General features: G+C 50.4%; 1 protein-coding gene across 2 annotated transcripts in view; it reads right to left on the minus strand.

Annotated features, from left to right (window-relative positions):
- The window catches only part of LOC142768501 (juvenile hormone acid O-methyltransferase-like), a 30459-nt gene extending 17609 nt beyond the window's left edge, over positions 1–12850 (minus strand). Inside the window, exons 1-4 of one of the 2 annotated variants that reach the window (XM_075870504.1) lie at positions 12689–12850; positions 11785–12058; positions 10404–10682; positions 1454–1601 (exon numbers count right to left, since the gene is read on the minus strand). In XM_075870504.1, coding sequence (XP_075726619.1) covers positions 1454–1601; positions 10404–10682; positions 11785–12058; positions 12689–12723 — 736 coding nt within the window. In that variant the 5' untranslated portion in view covers positions 12724–12850. Of the gene's footprint in view, positions 1–1453; positions 1602–10403; positions 10683–11784 lie in introns of both variants that reach the window. The other variant, XM_075870499.1, reaches the window with a different exon arrangement.
- Positions 12851–18101: the final 5251 nt, after the last annotated feature.

Genomic DNA, 18101 nt, shown 5'->3' on the forward strand with positions numbered 1-18101 from the left:
GTACAAACGGCGAAACCGTGAAAGGGTTAGTAACCAAAGTCACCAACGCAATACAGCTAATCAGGAGAGTCACAAACAAACACCAGGTCATGAAAGAGGGTAACGTCCTCAGGCTTATTTGTTCATTCGCCATAAGTCCTATTATATACGTAGCGGCATATCCAGACTGGTATACAGCGGAAAAACTCAAGGTCAACGCACTCATACGCAAGGCGTACAAACAAGCTTTAGGCCTTCCAGATAGCACCAGCACCGACAAACTGTTTCAACTCAGCTTACATAACACTTTAGAGAAGCTGATAGAAGCGCAACAGATTGCCTAGTTGGAGAGACTAGCCAGCACGCGCACAGGACGGAGTATCCTTGACAAGTTGGGGATTAATTACCATAGCCAACAAGGAAGTATAGTGTCGGTTTCAAAGGTGATCAGGGGAAAGATCCAGGTTTCCAATCTGCCCAAAAACATGCAACCCGAACTTAAACACGGCAGAAGGGAAAGCCGTGCTACAACTCTACTTGAGGCCTACGGCAGAGACAAGGAGGCGTTGTTCGTAGACGCCGCGGAGTACCCTAGTCACAAATCCTACGTTGCGGCAGTAATAAACATCAACCGCAAATACGTAAGCGCATGCTCCATTTGCTTTGATAATTCAGAAATTGCTGAAGAGGTGGCTATTGCACAGGCCATAAATTCCCCAAAGTGTAGGTATGTCATCAGCGACTCGCAGTCGGCAATCCGTAACTGTGCACGAGGAAGAATATCTCCCGAGGCCGCCAACATACTCTTCCACAAGGCAAATCTCATATCATCCGAGGAATTCGAAGAAAGGTATATTATATGGTTCCCAGCACACACCCAGTGTGCGTCCCCCATTCCCATCTTCAACGAGGAAGCTCACCGCGTAGCGCGATGTCTCACTTACTGCACTGGCGTTGGAGCTTCACATGAGGTACCGGGAGGAGAGAAGTGGTGAGAGAGGAACAGAATGTTTACGTTCAGCGACATTATCCGATTCTACCAAAGTTTAGGCGCAGATTTCCGCCAACTAGCTCCACATTAGACAGATCTCAAGAGGTTTACTGGAGGCGACTTCAAACTAAAACATTTCCCAACCCGAAGCACCTAAATCACACCTACCCCGAACTATATCCAGTTGACTCGTGTAAGCTATGTAGCATGAGACATGCCACCCTAGAGCATATTTTATGGGAATGCACACAGATACAGGACGCCAATGCAGTCTCCTCAGAACAGCCTGGGGCGCGGTGGAGAGCCACGCTGATCAGCTCAGATCGGGCAGATCAAATATGGGCCATCCAGCAAGCGTGGGAGGCGGCTGAGAGACCGGGTCTCTCCAACGCCCCTGGCGCGGCTTAGGGCCCACGCCCCAAACCGCTGGTTAAATAAAGTTTGCTCACTTACTCACTCACTCAAGCTGAAAGTGGTGTTTACCTTCTAGATTCTCCGTGCCAGAGAGCCGCCAGTTGGTCTCGAGCAATTTGCTCTGCTTGACCATGAACCCGGCGTTCTCTATCATCTTGCACACAATGGTGGCGCATTTCTCTCCTGTGGGCAGCTTCGGATGGAACGCTTTGTAGTCCTGCAGTAATAACCACACAATTCAACCAAGAAAACAGCGGAACTAATAGACAAAGAATATGTATGACGTCACACATACGCACAGCTTTCAAACATCGTGTGCGAATCAAATGCTATTGAAAATGCAGACTGCAAGAAAAAATGAAGTGACTGTTTCATTTCAAAGGTGCAGCAGGGAATGAGATAGCAACAATGTGAGATGTTATAATGTTCATGGGAACCGGCAAACTCTTTTAGTATTCAATTTGGCGAAATTTAACAAAACGCTGGCGTAATGGACAGCGGCCGCTTCATCGAGCGAAGCGACTGTGCCGTGTATCGTTTCAACGTAAAGTACACAGCACGCGCCAAGGAATGGGCGATCTGGTGATATCAAGATATAGTTCAATAAAACTGCGGCACAATTACTCCCGGAGTTGACTGATATGTGGGGTTTAACGTCCCAAAACCACCATATGATTATGAGAGACGCCGTAGTGGAGGGCTCCGGAAATTTCGACCAACTGGTGTTCTTTAACGTGCACTTAAATCTGAGCACACGGGCCTACACCATTCCCGCCTCCATCGTAAATGCAGCCGCTGCAGCTGGGATTCGAACCCGCAACCTGCAGGACAGCAGCCGAGTACCTCAGCCACTAGACCACCGCGGCGGGGCGTTACTCCCGGAGATACAAAGCCCTTTACCACGACACGCCCCCCCCCCTTCCTATGTTTCTATAGTTTTTATACGACGAAAGAAAAACTCTACGCTTGCGCCAATGTAATCAACTGCCTTCGCATGCTTTTACACGCACATAGAACAAATGATGCGCACGACGATGTTCTCGATTTGGACTCCACAAAGAACCCCAAGGCAGCGGCGACAGCAAAAAAAGCGTTTGGAGCCACCATATTGCCACGACATAGTGACTGCATTCAAATAACGCGCCCATCACCACGCGCACAGAGACATACATGGGCGCCGTCTAGTGTTGCGCAGAGACGATGATGATAGCACGAGAAACCAGCTGGCCCCTGCTGATGTGTGCCACGCGCTTGGGACTCTTCTTGAAGAAGTAGAAGAGGAAGACATCTTGCCGTTCTGCTGTAACGTGCTACGACCATAGTCCCTTTGAGTTGTGGGCACAGGTTCGCCCTTTAATAAATACGTTTTGTTATACCCCGAGTCCTTCAACATCGTTACATTTCTGGTGGACGTGCTGGGTAATGAATCAAAGCCCTACGAACGCAAGACAGCGTAGCCCCGACCACCAGCCAGTTGATACTGCGGAGCCGACACCTGTGCATCAGAGGACCAGTCGCCGTCTTCGAGGTGATTCACCAGAATTCAGCCCACTCCACTTTGCGCCAAGGGGAACTCAGTCAATGGACGCCGCCACCATGACAAGTCATGAAACACCAGCCCAAGTGGTGATAAATCAGCCTCACCAGCCACCAGTATTTCATGGCGACTCGTATGAAGACCTAGAAGATTGGCTGAACCTCTTTGAGAGAGTGGCACGTTTGAACGGTTGGGACGAGAGAGAGAAGCTCCGCCGCGTATACTTTGCTTTGGAAGACTTCGCAAAGACGTGGTATGAAAACCATGAAACCTCCTTTACGACCTGGGATGAATTTCGGCGACAAGCTCTGGCGACTTATGCCAGCGCGGATCGCAAAGAAAAGGCGCAGGCTGCGCTCGAATCCAGGAACCAACTCACCAACGAAACTGTCGCAATGTATATCGAGGACATGATCCGCCTGTTCAAGCGCGCAGATACCCATATGACCGAAGACAAGAAGCTACGCCACCTCATGCGTGGGGTGAAGCAAGAGCTATTCGCTGTTCTCGTCCGCAACCCACCACGAACAGTTGCGGAGTTTCATACGGAAGCGACAGCCATAGAGAAAACGCTAGAACAGCGGGCTCGACAGTACAATCGAGACATAAACTATGCACCTGCCAGTGTCTTCTCTGGACGCCAGCGAAGTGACATGGACGCTCTGCGAGAACTCATCAGGTCGGTGATCAGGGAAGAGCTCAGCAAGTTGCAAGCGCCTCACACTACAGCAACACTGTCTGTAGTCGACGTAGTACGAGATGAACTGAGGCAGATGATACGTGAGCCGGAGCGTGCGCCACAGCCGATCCAACGCATCCCAACGTACTCTGAAGTACTTAGACAACCCGCGGCGCACACCAATGCAGCAGTTACGATGGCCTCTCCTTGCCCACAAACGGTACGCAGCGCACCTCGTCCACTGGAACCGACGGCTACCTACCTGCCACGAGCCCGTGGTGTAGCTCGCTACGTGGATCAAAGGCCCCGGAAAAGTGACATCTGGCGTGACCATGAGCGCAGGCCTTTGTGTTTCCATTGTGGGGAAGCAGGTCACCTGTATAGGTTCTGCCCTTACCGACAGGCAGGATTAAGGGGCTTTCCGTTGTACGCACCATGCTCTCGAAACGGTGAACGGCCAACCGAAATCGAAGAGTACTTGTCCGCGCGCCAGAGCCCACTCACTCCACGCCAACATCAGCCAAGATCGCCGTCGCCCAGGCGTTACCGATCACCCAGCCCACGTGCTTCTTCCGCACGGTCTGGGCACCGTTCTACAAGCCCACACCAGGAAAACTGAAGCAAGCGACCTGTGGAGGTGAGGCCGCTGATAACGACAGTTGCGAAGATCCTCCATTGCGGTTTCAAGGTGACGATGCTATGTTTACAGAGGATAAGCGCAGCAGTGCGAAGATTACTTCAGATTTGCGGTTGAAAATAGACAGATACGAGCTGAATGCTTTAGCTGACACCGGCGCTGATTATTCGGTAATGAGTCACAAATTGGCAAAGAAACTGAAAAAGGTTGTAACAAAATGGAGTGGGGCACAGATACGCACGGCAGGTGGCCACACTATTACACCGCTCGGCAGATGCACCTCAAGGCTCGAAATAAGAGACTTTACTTACGTTGATGACTTCATCGTGCTGCCGGACTGTTCAAGGGAGCTTATACTAGGAATGGATTTTCTGCAAGCCAATGGAGCCATAATTAATCCGCGCAGATCCAGTGTAACGTTTTCGACAGAACAAGCTATGTCGGTGGAGGAATCGGAAAAGCGACGTCTTACTGCTCTGCGCGTTGTTGATGATGACGTCACAGTGCCACCTCGCTGTAGTGTAATGGTGCTTGTTGAAAATAAGGCATTTTGTGACCACGAAGGAATAGCGGATGGAAACGTAGAGCTATTTTTAAACAAAGGAATTTGCGTGGCAAGGGGTGTTGTTCACTTAACAAATGGCCGCTCAGTTGTCCTCCTTACGAATTTTGGGAATGAATGTCAGCACATCGCGCAAGGTATGGCTATCGCCTATTTCCACGAGTTCTGCATGGCGACTGAACTATGCAGTTTAGCGACAACGCCAACCACTCCACAAGAGACCTGCAACGTCGATGCATCAGTTAACGTCAACCATAGGCTCCCAGAATATCAAAAGAAACGGTTGTTTGCCCTTATAAAAGAGTTTTCGGACTGCTTTTCAACGTCCTCTAAGGTGCGACGAACGGCTATTGCAAAACACAGAATTATAACAGAAGAAGCCACGAGACCGATTTACCAACACCCATATCGAGTATCGCAAAAGGAAAGAGACGTCATCAAGAAACAAGTGGAGGAGATGCTTTCACATGACGTGATCCAGCCTTCCAGCAGTCCATGGGCGTCTCCCGTAGTGCTTGTTAAAAAGAAAGATAACAGCTTTCGATTCTGCGTCGACTATCGGAAACTGAACAGCGTAACGAAACGGGATGTATACCCTCTGCCGCGTATCGATGATACACTCGATCGACTACGGAGTGCGAAATACTTCTCCTCCCTTGATCTCAAGAGCGGATATTGGCAAATTGAGGTGGATGAGCGCGACCGTGAAAAGACGGCATTCATAACCCCAGACGGACTCTACGAATTTAAAGCGCTTCCATTCGGCCTGTGCACAGCGCCAGCTACGTTTCAGAGAATGATGGACGCTGTCCTCGCGGGACTGAAATGGCAGTCCTGCTTGGTGTACTTGGATGACGTTGTCGTATTTTCCGCTACATTCTACCAACATCTAGAGCGACTCCGCACAGTATTAGAAGCCATTCGTTTAGCAGACTTGACTATCAAGCCAGAAAAATGCCACTTCGCTTTTGAAGAGCTTCGATTCCTCGGACACGTCGTCAGCTCCGACGGCGTTCGGCCAGATCCCGAAAAGACAGCTGCCATCGCGAAGTTCCCGACACCCAAAGACAAGAAGTCAGTACGTCGCTTCCTGGGTTTATGCGCGTACTATCGGCGATTTGTGGAAAATTTTTCGAACATTGCTGAACCACTTACTAATCTGACAAAAGACGAGGTGCCCTTTAGGTGGGAAAGTGAACAACAGGAAGCATTTGATGAGTTAAGAACACGCCTGCAAGCCTCTCCAATCCTCGCCCACTTCGATGATACTGCCGAAACTGAAGTTCACACCGATGCGAGTAACGTCGGCCTCGGAGCCATTCTAGTCCAGCGGCAAAACGGCCAAGAAAAAGTGCTAGCGTATGCCAGCCGCAAGCTTTCGAAAGCTGAGACAAATTACTCTGCAACCGAAAAAGAGTGTCTCGCGGTCATTTGGGCCATAAGTAAATTTCGGCCGTACCTCTACGGTAGACCATTCCGAGCAGTAAGTGACCACCATTGCCTGTGTTGGCTGGCGAATCTTAAGGATCCCTCTGGCCGACTAGCAAGATGGAGCCTTAGGCTACAAGAGTACGATGTTACTGTGGTATACAAATCTGGGAAAAAGCACAGCGATGCCGACTGCCTGTCACGCGCACCAGTGGAGACGAGTGAGCCGGAGGAAGAAGACTTCCCGTTTCAAGACGTCGTCCAGGCATCAGAAATCGCTGAACAACAACAAAATGACCCCGATTTGCTGCCGCTTATACAGCGTCTCCAAGGACTCAACGTTAAAGTCCCGCGCACTTTATCCAGAGGGCTCCCTTCGTTCTGTCTTCGGGAAGGGGTCCTTTACAAGAGGAACTTCAAGCCTCATGGTGACAAGTTTTTACTCGTTGTACCTACACCTTTACGAAACGAGATTCTGCACGCATGTCACGATGAGCCAACATCTGGGCACATGGGTGTCAGCCGTACATTCGCCAGAATTCACCTAAAATACTACTGGCCAAAACTGTTATCATCAGTTCAGCGCTATGTGAAAACTTGCCGTGAGTGTCAAAGACGCAAAACTCCATCCGTGAAACCTGCAGGCCTCCTCCAGCCAATAGAACTACCGCATGCCCCAATCCAACAAGTTGGTATGGATCTCCTAGGCCCGTTTCCGACATCGACTGCACACAAGAAGTGGATAGTCGTAGCCACAGACTATCTCACTCGCTATGCTGAGACTGACTCGCTGTACACTGCAACATCTCTTGAAGTTGCCAAGTTCTTCATCAACAACATAGTCCTCAGACATGGTGCACCCAGCGTGGTAATTACAGATCGTGGCCCAGCTTTTACTGCAGACCTAATGAAATGTCTGATGCGAATGACCCACACAGACCAGAGAAGAACTACAGCATACCATCCTCAAACAAATGGCCTAACGGAGCGCTTGAACAGAACTCTGACTGATATGCTTTCAATGTATATCGACGTCGAACATAAACTGTGGGATGAAATATTGCCCTACATCACGTTCGCATATAATACAGCCGTTCAAGAAACAACGCGAGTGACACCATTTGAACTTGTATTCGGCCGAAGAGTCACCACTCCACTGGATGCCATGTTCCCACTGAATGATGAAAGCAGCAATCCACCTGGCCTAGACGACTTCCTGCAAAGAGCCGAGGAAGCACGACAGATGGCGAGATACAGAATACGCCGCCAACAACGTATCGACTCCTATCGGTACAATCAGCGTCGTACCGAAGCGCATTTTCAACCAGGTGACAAAGTATGGATATGGACCCCAGTGCGTCGCCGCGGACTTTCTGAAAAACTTTTTAGCCACTACTTCGGGCCTTACGAAGTACTCCATCGTGTAAGCGATGTAACTTACCAAGTCAGATCCGCCATACACGGGAGCTCAAAACGCCGCAACCCTACAGAGGTTGTACATGTAGTCCGGATGAAGCCGTACTATGAGAGATCACCGGAAGACCAGTGACGCCTACGCCTACCACGAATCTATTCATTGCCTGACGCATCGGGACGATGCGTGTGAGGAGGGGGATTATGCCACGACATAGTGACTGCATTCAAATAACGCGCCCATCACCACGCGCACAGAGACATACATGGGCGCCGTCTAGTGTTGCGCAGAGACGATGATGATAGCACGAGAAACCAGCTGGCCCCTGCTGATGTGTGCCACGCGCTTGGGACTCTTCTTGAAGAAGTAGAAGAGGAAGACATCTTGCCGTTCTGCTGTAACGTGCTACGACCATAGTCCCTTTGAGTTGTGGGCACAGGTTCGCCCTTTAATAAATACGTTTTGTTATACCCCGAGTCCTTCAACATCGTTACAATATAACTGCTGTTGCAAGAACAAAAGGTAGCACGTACCAAAGACTGACAGGAGACAGTTAAAAGGAGTCTGAAAAAGTTATGACAATCTGTACGAAACGCACTGTGCCGGCAAATAAACTGCTAAGAATCATTCGTAGACGAGATTAGGTTCTCCGTCTAGAGGACATGAAACATGTCAATTGCTATAGGTCGCAGCGGCGCAGCTGAGCTAGTTTTCAACTTCCCGGTATTCTTCTACATAGCGTTGTTACATTATGAGGAACACCGACGACCGCTGTCGTTGGTTATTCCCAATTTACGTCGCTGATCGCATACGGTGGACAGCGAGCACCATCCGCTTGTGTGACAACGTGCTCTGTCTTGACGAAATCTATGCGACATTGTTATTGGGAGATTCTTCTTCTCTAACACTGTTATTGCCCTAACTAAGTTGTGTGACTCCAGTTTAGCAATTACTGACTAGTTAAGCAGCGACACCATCTGAGGAAAAGAAGAACGCTGGCAAGGTGAATTACGTCCAGCGCTGAGGATTAACCCTTTTGTGTCGGTGGCGACAAGAGGCAGCCGCCAAGTTGCCCGAACCTAAGTATGGGTTCCGGATGCACTGGCTGCGAATCGAGGCCCTAGCCTCTTCCCACGGTAGAAGGAACACGCCGGCGAGTAGTAAGTGATCACCACGCAAGTTGACCTCTCACCCAGTTAGGAACATGCCTTGCTTATGCAAAAGGGGCGTGATTGGACTATAATTTAAAGGCAGAGTGTTCAAGAATGTCACACGTATGATTGGACCCATTTCGATGGTTCTCATTTCCTCCAAGAAGAGAATTAGGGGATAACAAGGTGTTTGAAGCGCAGGATATCACCCTGCTTGGCAGTCTGGTTGATTGTACGACATGGGATAAAAGAAGATCATCAAGTATCTCTTCTAGAAGTTTTAGATGCGGAAGCATCTTATACTCGCGCCTTGTAGTGCGCCGTCCGCGCCGTCCGCACCGCTTCTCGAACATTCGACAGCTGACGCGCGCGCATGCGCCGTCGCGCCGTCGCCCACTCTTCCACCATCTGTGCATCCCTTCCTCCTCTACACACCACGCGCGCTTCACTCCTCCACCATCTGTGCACCCTTCCTCCTCTACACACCGCGTTCGACATCTACAATTCTCCTGATTCTCCAGTGGACGCGCATGTGGCGTCGCGCTTCGAGAACATTCAACAGCTGACAGTGCATGCGCCGTCGTGCTGTATATATACTCAAGGTCGGCGCTCGCTCGCTCAGTTGCCGCTCGTCGGTTGGTTTGTACGGCGCGTCGACGTCCAAGGTCGCGGTGGAATGAATTCCAACGAATCCACAAACACAATGATCGACGTCCCTTCGACCAGCGCCGCCCTTTCGCATACGTGTGTACGTGTTCACTCATTTAACACCCTCTCCTACAACCACGTTAACCAATTTAGCCATCGACCCAAGTAAGTCGCAATTTAACACCCCATTTCACAACCACGTTAACCAATTTAGCCATCGACCCAAGTAAGTCGCACTTTAACACCCCGTTAACCAATTATATGGTCCGCATCCTCCTCAGTGTTCCCCCGAGGGAAGCTGCGGGCAATTTTTTTTAATGTGGCTTTGTATCGGCTGGCCACCTGAATTTGGCCGTTTGTCTAGTTGAGACGCAATCAACGTGTGTCTCGTAGACGTCGCAACTTTAACTCAGGTTAGCTCAACCTTCCTGGGTTCACCATCAAGCTCCAGCTCCCGAAACACCAGCGTTGCAATGCCGCCGACATTCTCGGGGCTTCTCGCATCCAATCGTCGCGGACCCAACGCTGCCGATCATCACACGTATGCCATCACTCGTTAATACTTCATGAACGTTCGCGTATTTAGCTATTGTTTAGGCTTGTAAGCCTATTTATTTTTTATCGTATGCTTCTTAGTTTTTTGAAGTGTTGTATTTCTGTTCCACGTACTAGTATAATAAATCTATCGCTTCATTTGTTCACACACGTCTCTGATCTCCTCACTGATTCTGCTTTCGCACGGAATGAACTCACCTGTTTTAATTCCCGCCACCGACTTCGCGCCGGCGACGCTAAAGTGGCAGCTTGTAATAGCCCTTACGTAGGGTGCTTCCACTGCACAAGTTCTGTCCTGACGCTACAGAAGAGTGTTTTATCGGTGATTTGCAGTTTTCCAATCACATTGCTGACCTATGTCCTCGCAATGCCCTAAAAGAATTGTTGGAATAATAAATGCGTGCTTACCGCGGCCACATCGGTCCAGCGCCCTTCCTCGACAAGCATCTTGTAGAGTGCCTTCAGGTTCGAGTGGACGCGGAACATGAGGAACAACTCGCCGCCCTCTTCCCACAGCAGTCGTCGGATGTTGTTGAGCGCACGTTGCTTGTCCTGCACGCTCTCTAGGTGGTACAGGGAGAAGACGCGTCGGAACTGGCCCCAGCTGGACAGAGCCTCATCCACGTCACGTTCCACATCTACAACCTCGTAAAGGATGTCTCGCTGAGCCGCATTGCGGCGAAGAACCTTGAAGCACGTGAACAACAACGACAAAAACGGATGACCAAATTAACCACATTGGACTTTCGGGTAGTCAAAGCTCGCGCAGTGAGAACGGTAGTGCCAAAAAATTCATGCTTCCTCTTTGCGGTACCACGTTAACGAAGTGTGTAGTGTCGAAATAACAGAGATAACGTGACCGAAATAACGCAAACCGAAGATATATAAAAAACAGTCACTCATATACGACCGCAGTTTTTTTGAGGGCGTTAATCTCTTTTTTGAAGCTCAATTTCTAGTTGGCAATAGTATACTTCACCCATATCGATCACTCGTATATACATCGGTGAGCCGAACAGCTCAAAGCTTCTGTACCATGTATAATCACTTTTTGTTATTTTTCGCAATCAACCAAAGGCACACAAGTAGGGCAGCTTTGAAAATCCAGTGGGTGCCAATATTATTTTATACAGGTGACTGCTGATAAAACTTAACAGGAGTTGCCGTATGCCCTCAGTACCTATTTTGCATCTCTCGGTTGCCTCGTTCGGTTTCCTTGAGTAACATGCACGAAATATAAGTAGGTTCAATCATATGTGGAGTTTAACGTTCCAAAACCATCATATGATTATGAGTGACGCCGTAGTGGAGGGCCCATGAAATTTCGACCACCCGGGCTTCTTTAACGTGCACCCGAATCTAAGCACACGGGCCTACAACATTTCCGCCTCCATCGGAAATGCAGCCACTGCAGCCGGGATTCAAACCCGCGACCTGCGGGTCAGCAGCCGAGTACCTTAGCCACTAGACGACCACGGCGGGGCGAAATATAAGTAGGGGCGAATACTGAACTTGCAAGACTTTCTCTGCGTCTGTGCCTTCTATGAGAGTATGACTCCAGAGGTATAGTAGCGATTCTCTCTAGTTATCAGTAAAAATAAAGAATCTGCTTTATACTCTGAGGACAGATAGCCGGGCGAAACGCTCGCAAAAGTTCGCTGCAAAATTTGCCGGCTATATTAGCTTCTACTCTTTTGGAGCCATGACTTCAATATGGTCAGAAGATCAGCAATACAAGGGGAAGCACGTAACAAAAGCGCCAAATATCGCGTGCACGTTTAATACGCACCTTAACCACATCAGGCGACCTTTCGGTGGCGACGACGACACGATGACGACCACCGAACTCTTTGACGATGCAGCGAGTCAGTTCGCCAGCGCCACATCCGAGGTCGAGGAACTGGTCCCAAGACGTTGTCTGGCGCATTTTCGCTCCCAAGCACTTGAAGGCCTTTTCGCAGTCGCTCATGAAGTAGGGGCGCCTCGCCGTCATCCATGGTGGCAGGGCTAGTTTCTGGCCGCCCTGCATGGCCGCACGCTCGGCGGAATCACGGCATCGGCTCCTACGGGTAAGTGGCGGCGCCAACACGGGTGTCAAACTGGAGCCTTGAGTGGACGAGTGCAGCTGACGAAAACTGTTGCTGGAATTTAGATATACTGCAATCGTTCCCGTAGGGTGCCTCCGCCATTCTGCTGTCGTATTCATTGCAAGAGTAGAGTATTCTGGATGGTAATCCAGACGGTTCTCCACTCCCTTGAATATTCTCACAGACCCTCCATAGGCAATGGTCCAGAAACAGCGCGTCTGATGCCCGACAAGCTGAGCGCAGCACGTTGGCGCTCTAGGAGCAACAAGAAGCCAAAACAGATGGCGTTCAATATGTCGCACATGAGGCAACCTAGAAAGATTTAGGCTCACCGAGTTCCTAGTGATCAAATCGTTGGGGGCCGCTAGAGACAGCGGCACTGTAAGGACAGTGGAATGGCCATTGCTATAACTACGGCGTCCTCGAACCGGCTTTACTAGCGTAGTCGAAAAAGATCGGCAGGATGCACTACCACATTCCAAGGCCCATAATTGCCTACCTAGGCGTGCACGGCAGCCGATAGCTAGCATACTTGAACTTCAATTGTCATATATGCGTAACACAAGGAAAACAATTTGGTGCTCAGATAGCACAGTTGCTGCTTACTCCTCGATGGCTGACGGGTGCCAGCGAGCCCCCATTCAGGTAATGATAATGATGATAATTCCCAGAATAATGACAAAACCCACCACGGAGGATCAGCCACAAAGTGTGCGGCTTGTTATGCCCAAGAAGGAAACAAAGCAGTTGCTAATACCCGCTATGGAGGCTTGGTAGATTGACGGCCCCGATGTCGCAAATACACTTCAGTTATACTAAAAAACAGATAATCAGATTCATCTGCTAGTGGTTAAGCGTGCATTACGTGTCCGTAAGTGTGGCGACTGGCGTTAATGTTAACGTGAATGTACATATTGCCCTGGACACCCTCAGCGTGGGGGGACGCGCACCTTCATAAATGGTGTGGTTTTTGTCTACCCGCATACCCACCATGCGTGCGGTTTTAAACAGTCGATAAATGTTTGTTACAACGTAACAAAAGTGGCAACTAGGATGGGATAGACTCCAAGCATTTTGCCGACGCAACGAGCACTACCAGGAGAAACCTGCAGCTCGAAACAAGGGGGGACTGAGCACGTAGAGGGTGATTTTGGACAATGGCTCAAGCTGCTCAGGCACAATCATTGATCGCGACGTCATTGCCGTTCAAGGCAACTTCGGAGTCATGGATCAGCTATGTCGAAAGGCTGGAGGCATTGTTCGAAGCCAACGACGCGACTTCGAATTAAAAAAAAACGGTCGATCCTAATCTCTGTTCTCAACTCCGAGATCTACGCTCGTCTGTGGAGCTTGTTGGCACCGAGCAAGCCGAAGGATGAAACGTATGTATCGTAGCGCTAATGGCGGCCCACCGGCTCGAGGAAAAGATGACGAGCACTGGTAGCTCAAGGCGCGAGGAGCCTAGAATGTTCGTAGGTTTCTAGCTGGCTGGATGCCACGGCTGCTGCTCTACTTCGGTACCTCACTTCCTCCTGCACGTCTGGTCTCTTCATTTCACCTGCGACGACGGCACGTCTACATCAGACGCCGTCACGTCGCCTACAAACTGGTCACCACGGACACACGGAAAAGCGACTGGCGCTGCACAACTGCCGCCGAGCTCCACGGCCACGTTCCAGCCAGCGCAAGCCTGGCAGCCGCAATTCGACCCACCACTGCTACTATTTCGGACCACTCGCCTAGAGTCATGGTTCGAGGAGTTTGCGGTGGCCCTTTATCACAACGGAATCTGGATCCAAGAGTTCTTGTGCGAGGTATAGGAATATCATCTTCCACATGAACTTAAACGCCACCTCACATACTTCTCCTGGAGCCCTCGCCCTTACGATGAACGGCGAGAAGCCGTGCTCAAGTTCTACGGCATAAAACGTGATGCTTTCCCTAAGGGCGACACCGCGGCACCTGGATCACTTGCCAAGACGCCTTCCGATTCATGGCCACTCGAGACCATAGTCCTGCCGGCTACCGGCTACACAGGTGATGGAGACTTCCACTTCGATCCCCTCGTTTACCGAAAGATCCACGACACCGGAGTTCACAATTCCTGCCTCCGATGTGCCGGTTATGCCAACAAAAGCACTGCCACTTCTCTCCATCGCAGATTCGACACTAGCCACCGCCCCGTGCGCAGTTGAATTCACTACAGAGACCTGGTCGGCTGCACTGTCTGCACCGGGTGATTCGACGACCTCAGCCTGGCCGGCTGACCTGCCTGAAGACTTCACGCCTGTCCCGGCACCTGTTGCGGCCCGCAATTTTCAGATTTCCCCTGTGTCACAGCGCGCGGTACCCTCCAGCCCTCAGCTCTCCACTGAACGCGACTTAACTTCTCCAGCAACGTCTTCTTCCGCCTCTCGCGCGGCCACTAGCGCAGCGAATCTCGCACCCGACTGCCCTCAAGACGAGGTTCAAGACGTTCGCGCTGCCAACGATCAGTCCGCAATAGGTGCGTTTTTTTCGAATTTCTCGGCCAATGGTCGTCAAGGCGCGCTCACCACCCACACGTCTTCTCCAACCTCCACATTCCACGATCCATCTGACACGACCCCAGACATCGTCACGCCCGCTATTCGCCCCCCCCCCCCGATCGCAGAAGTTTTGCTGTCCACAATGTCCGAAGGCAACTTTCTATCTATCTATCAGCATTTTGCGCGTCCTGCCAGCTACCGCTATCATCGCCTTCGGTGTATGTATCTTGCAACAGAAGCTCATGCCTCTCACCAGACACGGCTGAACGTGCGAGATGTTGCAACCACGACCGACGCGCATGCGTACGACCGGCCTGACCCGCTTGTACCAGAGCACACCGCTCAATTCGGCCACAATAGAACGCAGAAGGTGTCATTGCACCACCACCGACTTCTACACGACTTTCACCGACACGCTGCCAAGGTTAGCGGCAGAACCATCACTTCTACGGGCACCTTTCACAGCCGCGTCTGCTCGCGTTACCTGATGCGCTCAGTATTGCACCCACCAAGCCATTGTGAGACTTGCCTGTCTACAACCACGCCGCGGTGCCTTTTTCCTCGGCCGCTATGTTTTTCAAGTGTCGTCTGCCGGAACCATCGGACTCCTCCGTACGTCTTCCACCCTGGCGACATTCAGACTTCCAAGTGGACGCTAATTAAGCTGCCGCACATGTATATAGTGTTTACAAGTTACTGTTACACTTTTTTCATTAATTTTCTATTGAATCACACGCTAGGCGGGGAGCCCTTGTAGCGTAGCGCTAGTGGCGGCCAACCGGCTAGAGAGAAAGATGACGAGCGCTGGTAGCTCATGGCGCAAAGAGCCTAAAATGTTCGTAGGTTCCTAGCTGGCTGGACGCCACGGCTGATGCTCTACTTTGGCAGCTCGCTTCCTCCTGCACGTCTCGCTTTTTCATTTAACCTGCGACGACGGCACGTAACATCGGATGCCATCACGGCGCCTACACGTACGATACCATTGTTCGTGTCCTGACGCAACACCTCAGTCCTGAGCCATCGGAGATCTACAAAACTTTGAGATCAGACCCGGGTGCAAAACAGTGAGAAAGTGTGGCCTACTATCTAGCGGAACTGCGAAAGATTGCCGACCACTGTGGGTTCGGAGAAGCCCTGGAAAGGAATCCTCGTGACCGTTTCGTCATCGGACTCCGTGAAAAGGGGGTACAGTGCGTACTGCTTGCTGAACCTCGTAGTTTGACCTTTAAAGACGCGCTGGACACCACCCTAGCCGCGCAGTTCGCCGTCTCGAATGCAAGTCGCTTGCGGGGATCAAGCGACACGCCAGCCGTTACGGCGGCAACCAGTGTGAATGTTTTGGAGCAGAAGAAGCGTCACGGTAACCAAAAAGCGAGCCGGTCACCGCGCAGGAAGCTCTCGTGCATTTGTTGTGGCGGGAAAAGTGATTCACTGCCGGAATTCCCGCACAAGAACAAAACGTGCTTTGAGTGAAACAGTGGACTTTCAGCAAGTCAGTGCTTCGGGAACCAGACTCCCGGCCATTGAGGCAAGTTTCATTCGAACATGGTGGTTGAAGAAGAACCTGAAAGCTTCCATCTGTCCACCATTCAGAGCCCGAAGGACGTGCGTAGCACCACGTACACTACCACTCAACTGGGGTTGAGTAAAGCTCCAAATGCAAGTGGACACCAAATTCCCTGTGTGCGTGATTGTAAAAGAGATCTATAGGCGTAAAGAACATTTGTGATCGAAGTTGGAGCCAACAGACAAAACTCTATATTGTTACACTGGGAAACTGCCTCTACTGGGAGTTTTGAATCTGGTGGTGAACAACCGAACCAGTGAAACGGAAGGGGAGCTGTATGTGATAGTGTGTTCCGGCCCATCGCTCTGTGGTCGCGACATCATTTAGAAACTGAACATTCTTGGACCAAACAGCGTCTCGTTTGGACAGTTCCGCTCAGGAAACACCGACAAAGCTGAAGAGGAAATCCGGTGACTTGTTCCAACCTAGTACGGGGTTGATGAAGAGGCCGCCAGCGCACAACAACTTGAAGAAAGGGGTGAACCCGAAATTCTTCAAAGCACGCTTTCTACCCTATGCCATACGTGACACAGTGGCTAGGGAGTTGGATCGGCTGTGTGAAGAAGGCATCCTATCACCGGTCACCCACTGTGAATTGGCCACCCCAGTGGTACCAGTGCTTAAAGGGGATGGCAGTATGAGGTTGTGTGGTGACTTCAAGGGCACTTTGAACACAGCATGCGAAGTAGACCAGTACTTACTGCCTTAAGTGGAGGACATGTTCACCAACTTGAAAGATGGCTGTTGGTTCGCGAAACGGGACTTGCGGGAAGCATACTGCTATGTGCCGTTAGATGAAGAGTCGAAGAAGGCAGCAGTGCTGAATACTCACAGGGGACTGTTTTCGTGCGACCGTTTGCCTATAGCATCAGCACCTACAATTTTTCAGAGAAAAATGGAGGCAGTGCTCGAGGACATTCCAGGCACTCAGGTGTTCTTGGATGACGTTTGGTGGCTGAACGCCAGCATGAGCTTGGCACAAGCCTATGGAAGGTGTCGTTAGCTCTCCGTGAAATCAGTATGAAGCTCAGGGAACAAAAATGCATTTTTGTTGAAGAAGGAATGAACTACCTTGGGCACCGAAGAGACAGAAGGTCTGCATCCCTGTGAAAAGAAATTGGATGTCATCATGCAGGCACCTGAGCCACGCAGTGTCCAGGAACTTCATTCATTTTTGGGCTTCATATTTTACTATTGGAGTTTCTTACCAAATATGTCTACTATGCTTTCTCAACTCCATAAACTTTTGAGGAAAGACTTAAAATGGAAATGGGGCGAAGAAGAAATCGCGGCGTTCAGGGCGATCAAGCAAGCACTACAAAGTTCAAACATACTGCTCCACTTTGACCCAAACAAGCAAGTAATGTTGGAATGTGACGCATCACCTGATGGAGTGGGAGCAGTACTTTCACACGTCATTTATGGTCTGTAACAGTTCATTGCGTTTCACTCAAGAACATTCACGAACGCAGAAAAAAAACAACTCTCAACTTGAGCGGGAAGCCTTGGCACTTGTTTATGCAGTCAAGAAGTTCATGGACTACCTGCTAGGTCACTCGTTTTTTCTGAAAACAAAGCATGGGTCATTGACGGGGTTATTTAAAAAAACCAAGGCAGTACCTGCAGTGGCAGCAGCCAGAATCCAGATATAGGGTCTTATCCTGGGAGCGCATCAGTACGCAATTAAATATATACCGGGACAGCACGATGGGAATGCCGATGCCCTCAGTAGGCTTTCTGCAGATGAAGCTGAAGACGCAAACTGTCAGTGAGCAAGTACTGCCAACAAGTCTTCTGGGCAGCAGCCCACTGTCATGTCAGCAACTTGAGGAGCTGACCAATAAAGACCCTGTGTTAATGGAAATTCGCCACCGAATTGAACAAGGATTGCCAAAGAAGGGTAAAGATAGCAAGTTGCAACCTT

The sequence above is a fragment of the Rhipicephalus microplus genome, chromosome 1 (genome assembly GCF_043290135.1).
Source record: "Rhipicephalus microplus isolate Deutch F79 chromosome 1, USDA_Rmic, whole genome shotgun sequence".
NCBI classification, from domain to species: domain Eukaryota; kingdom Metazoa; phylum Arthropoda; class Arachnida; order Ixodida; family Ixodidae; genus Rhipicephalus; species Rhipicephalus microplus.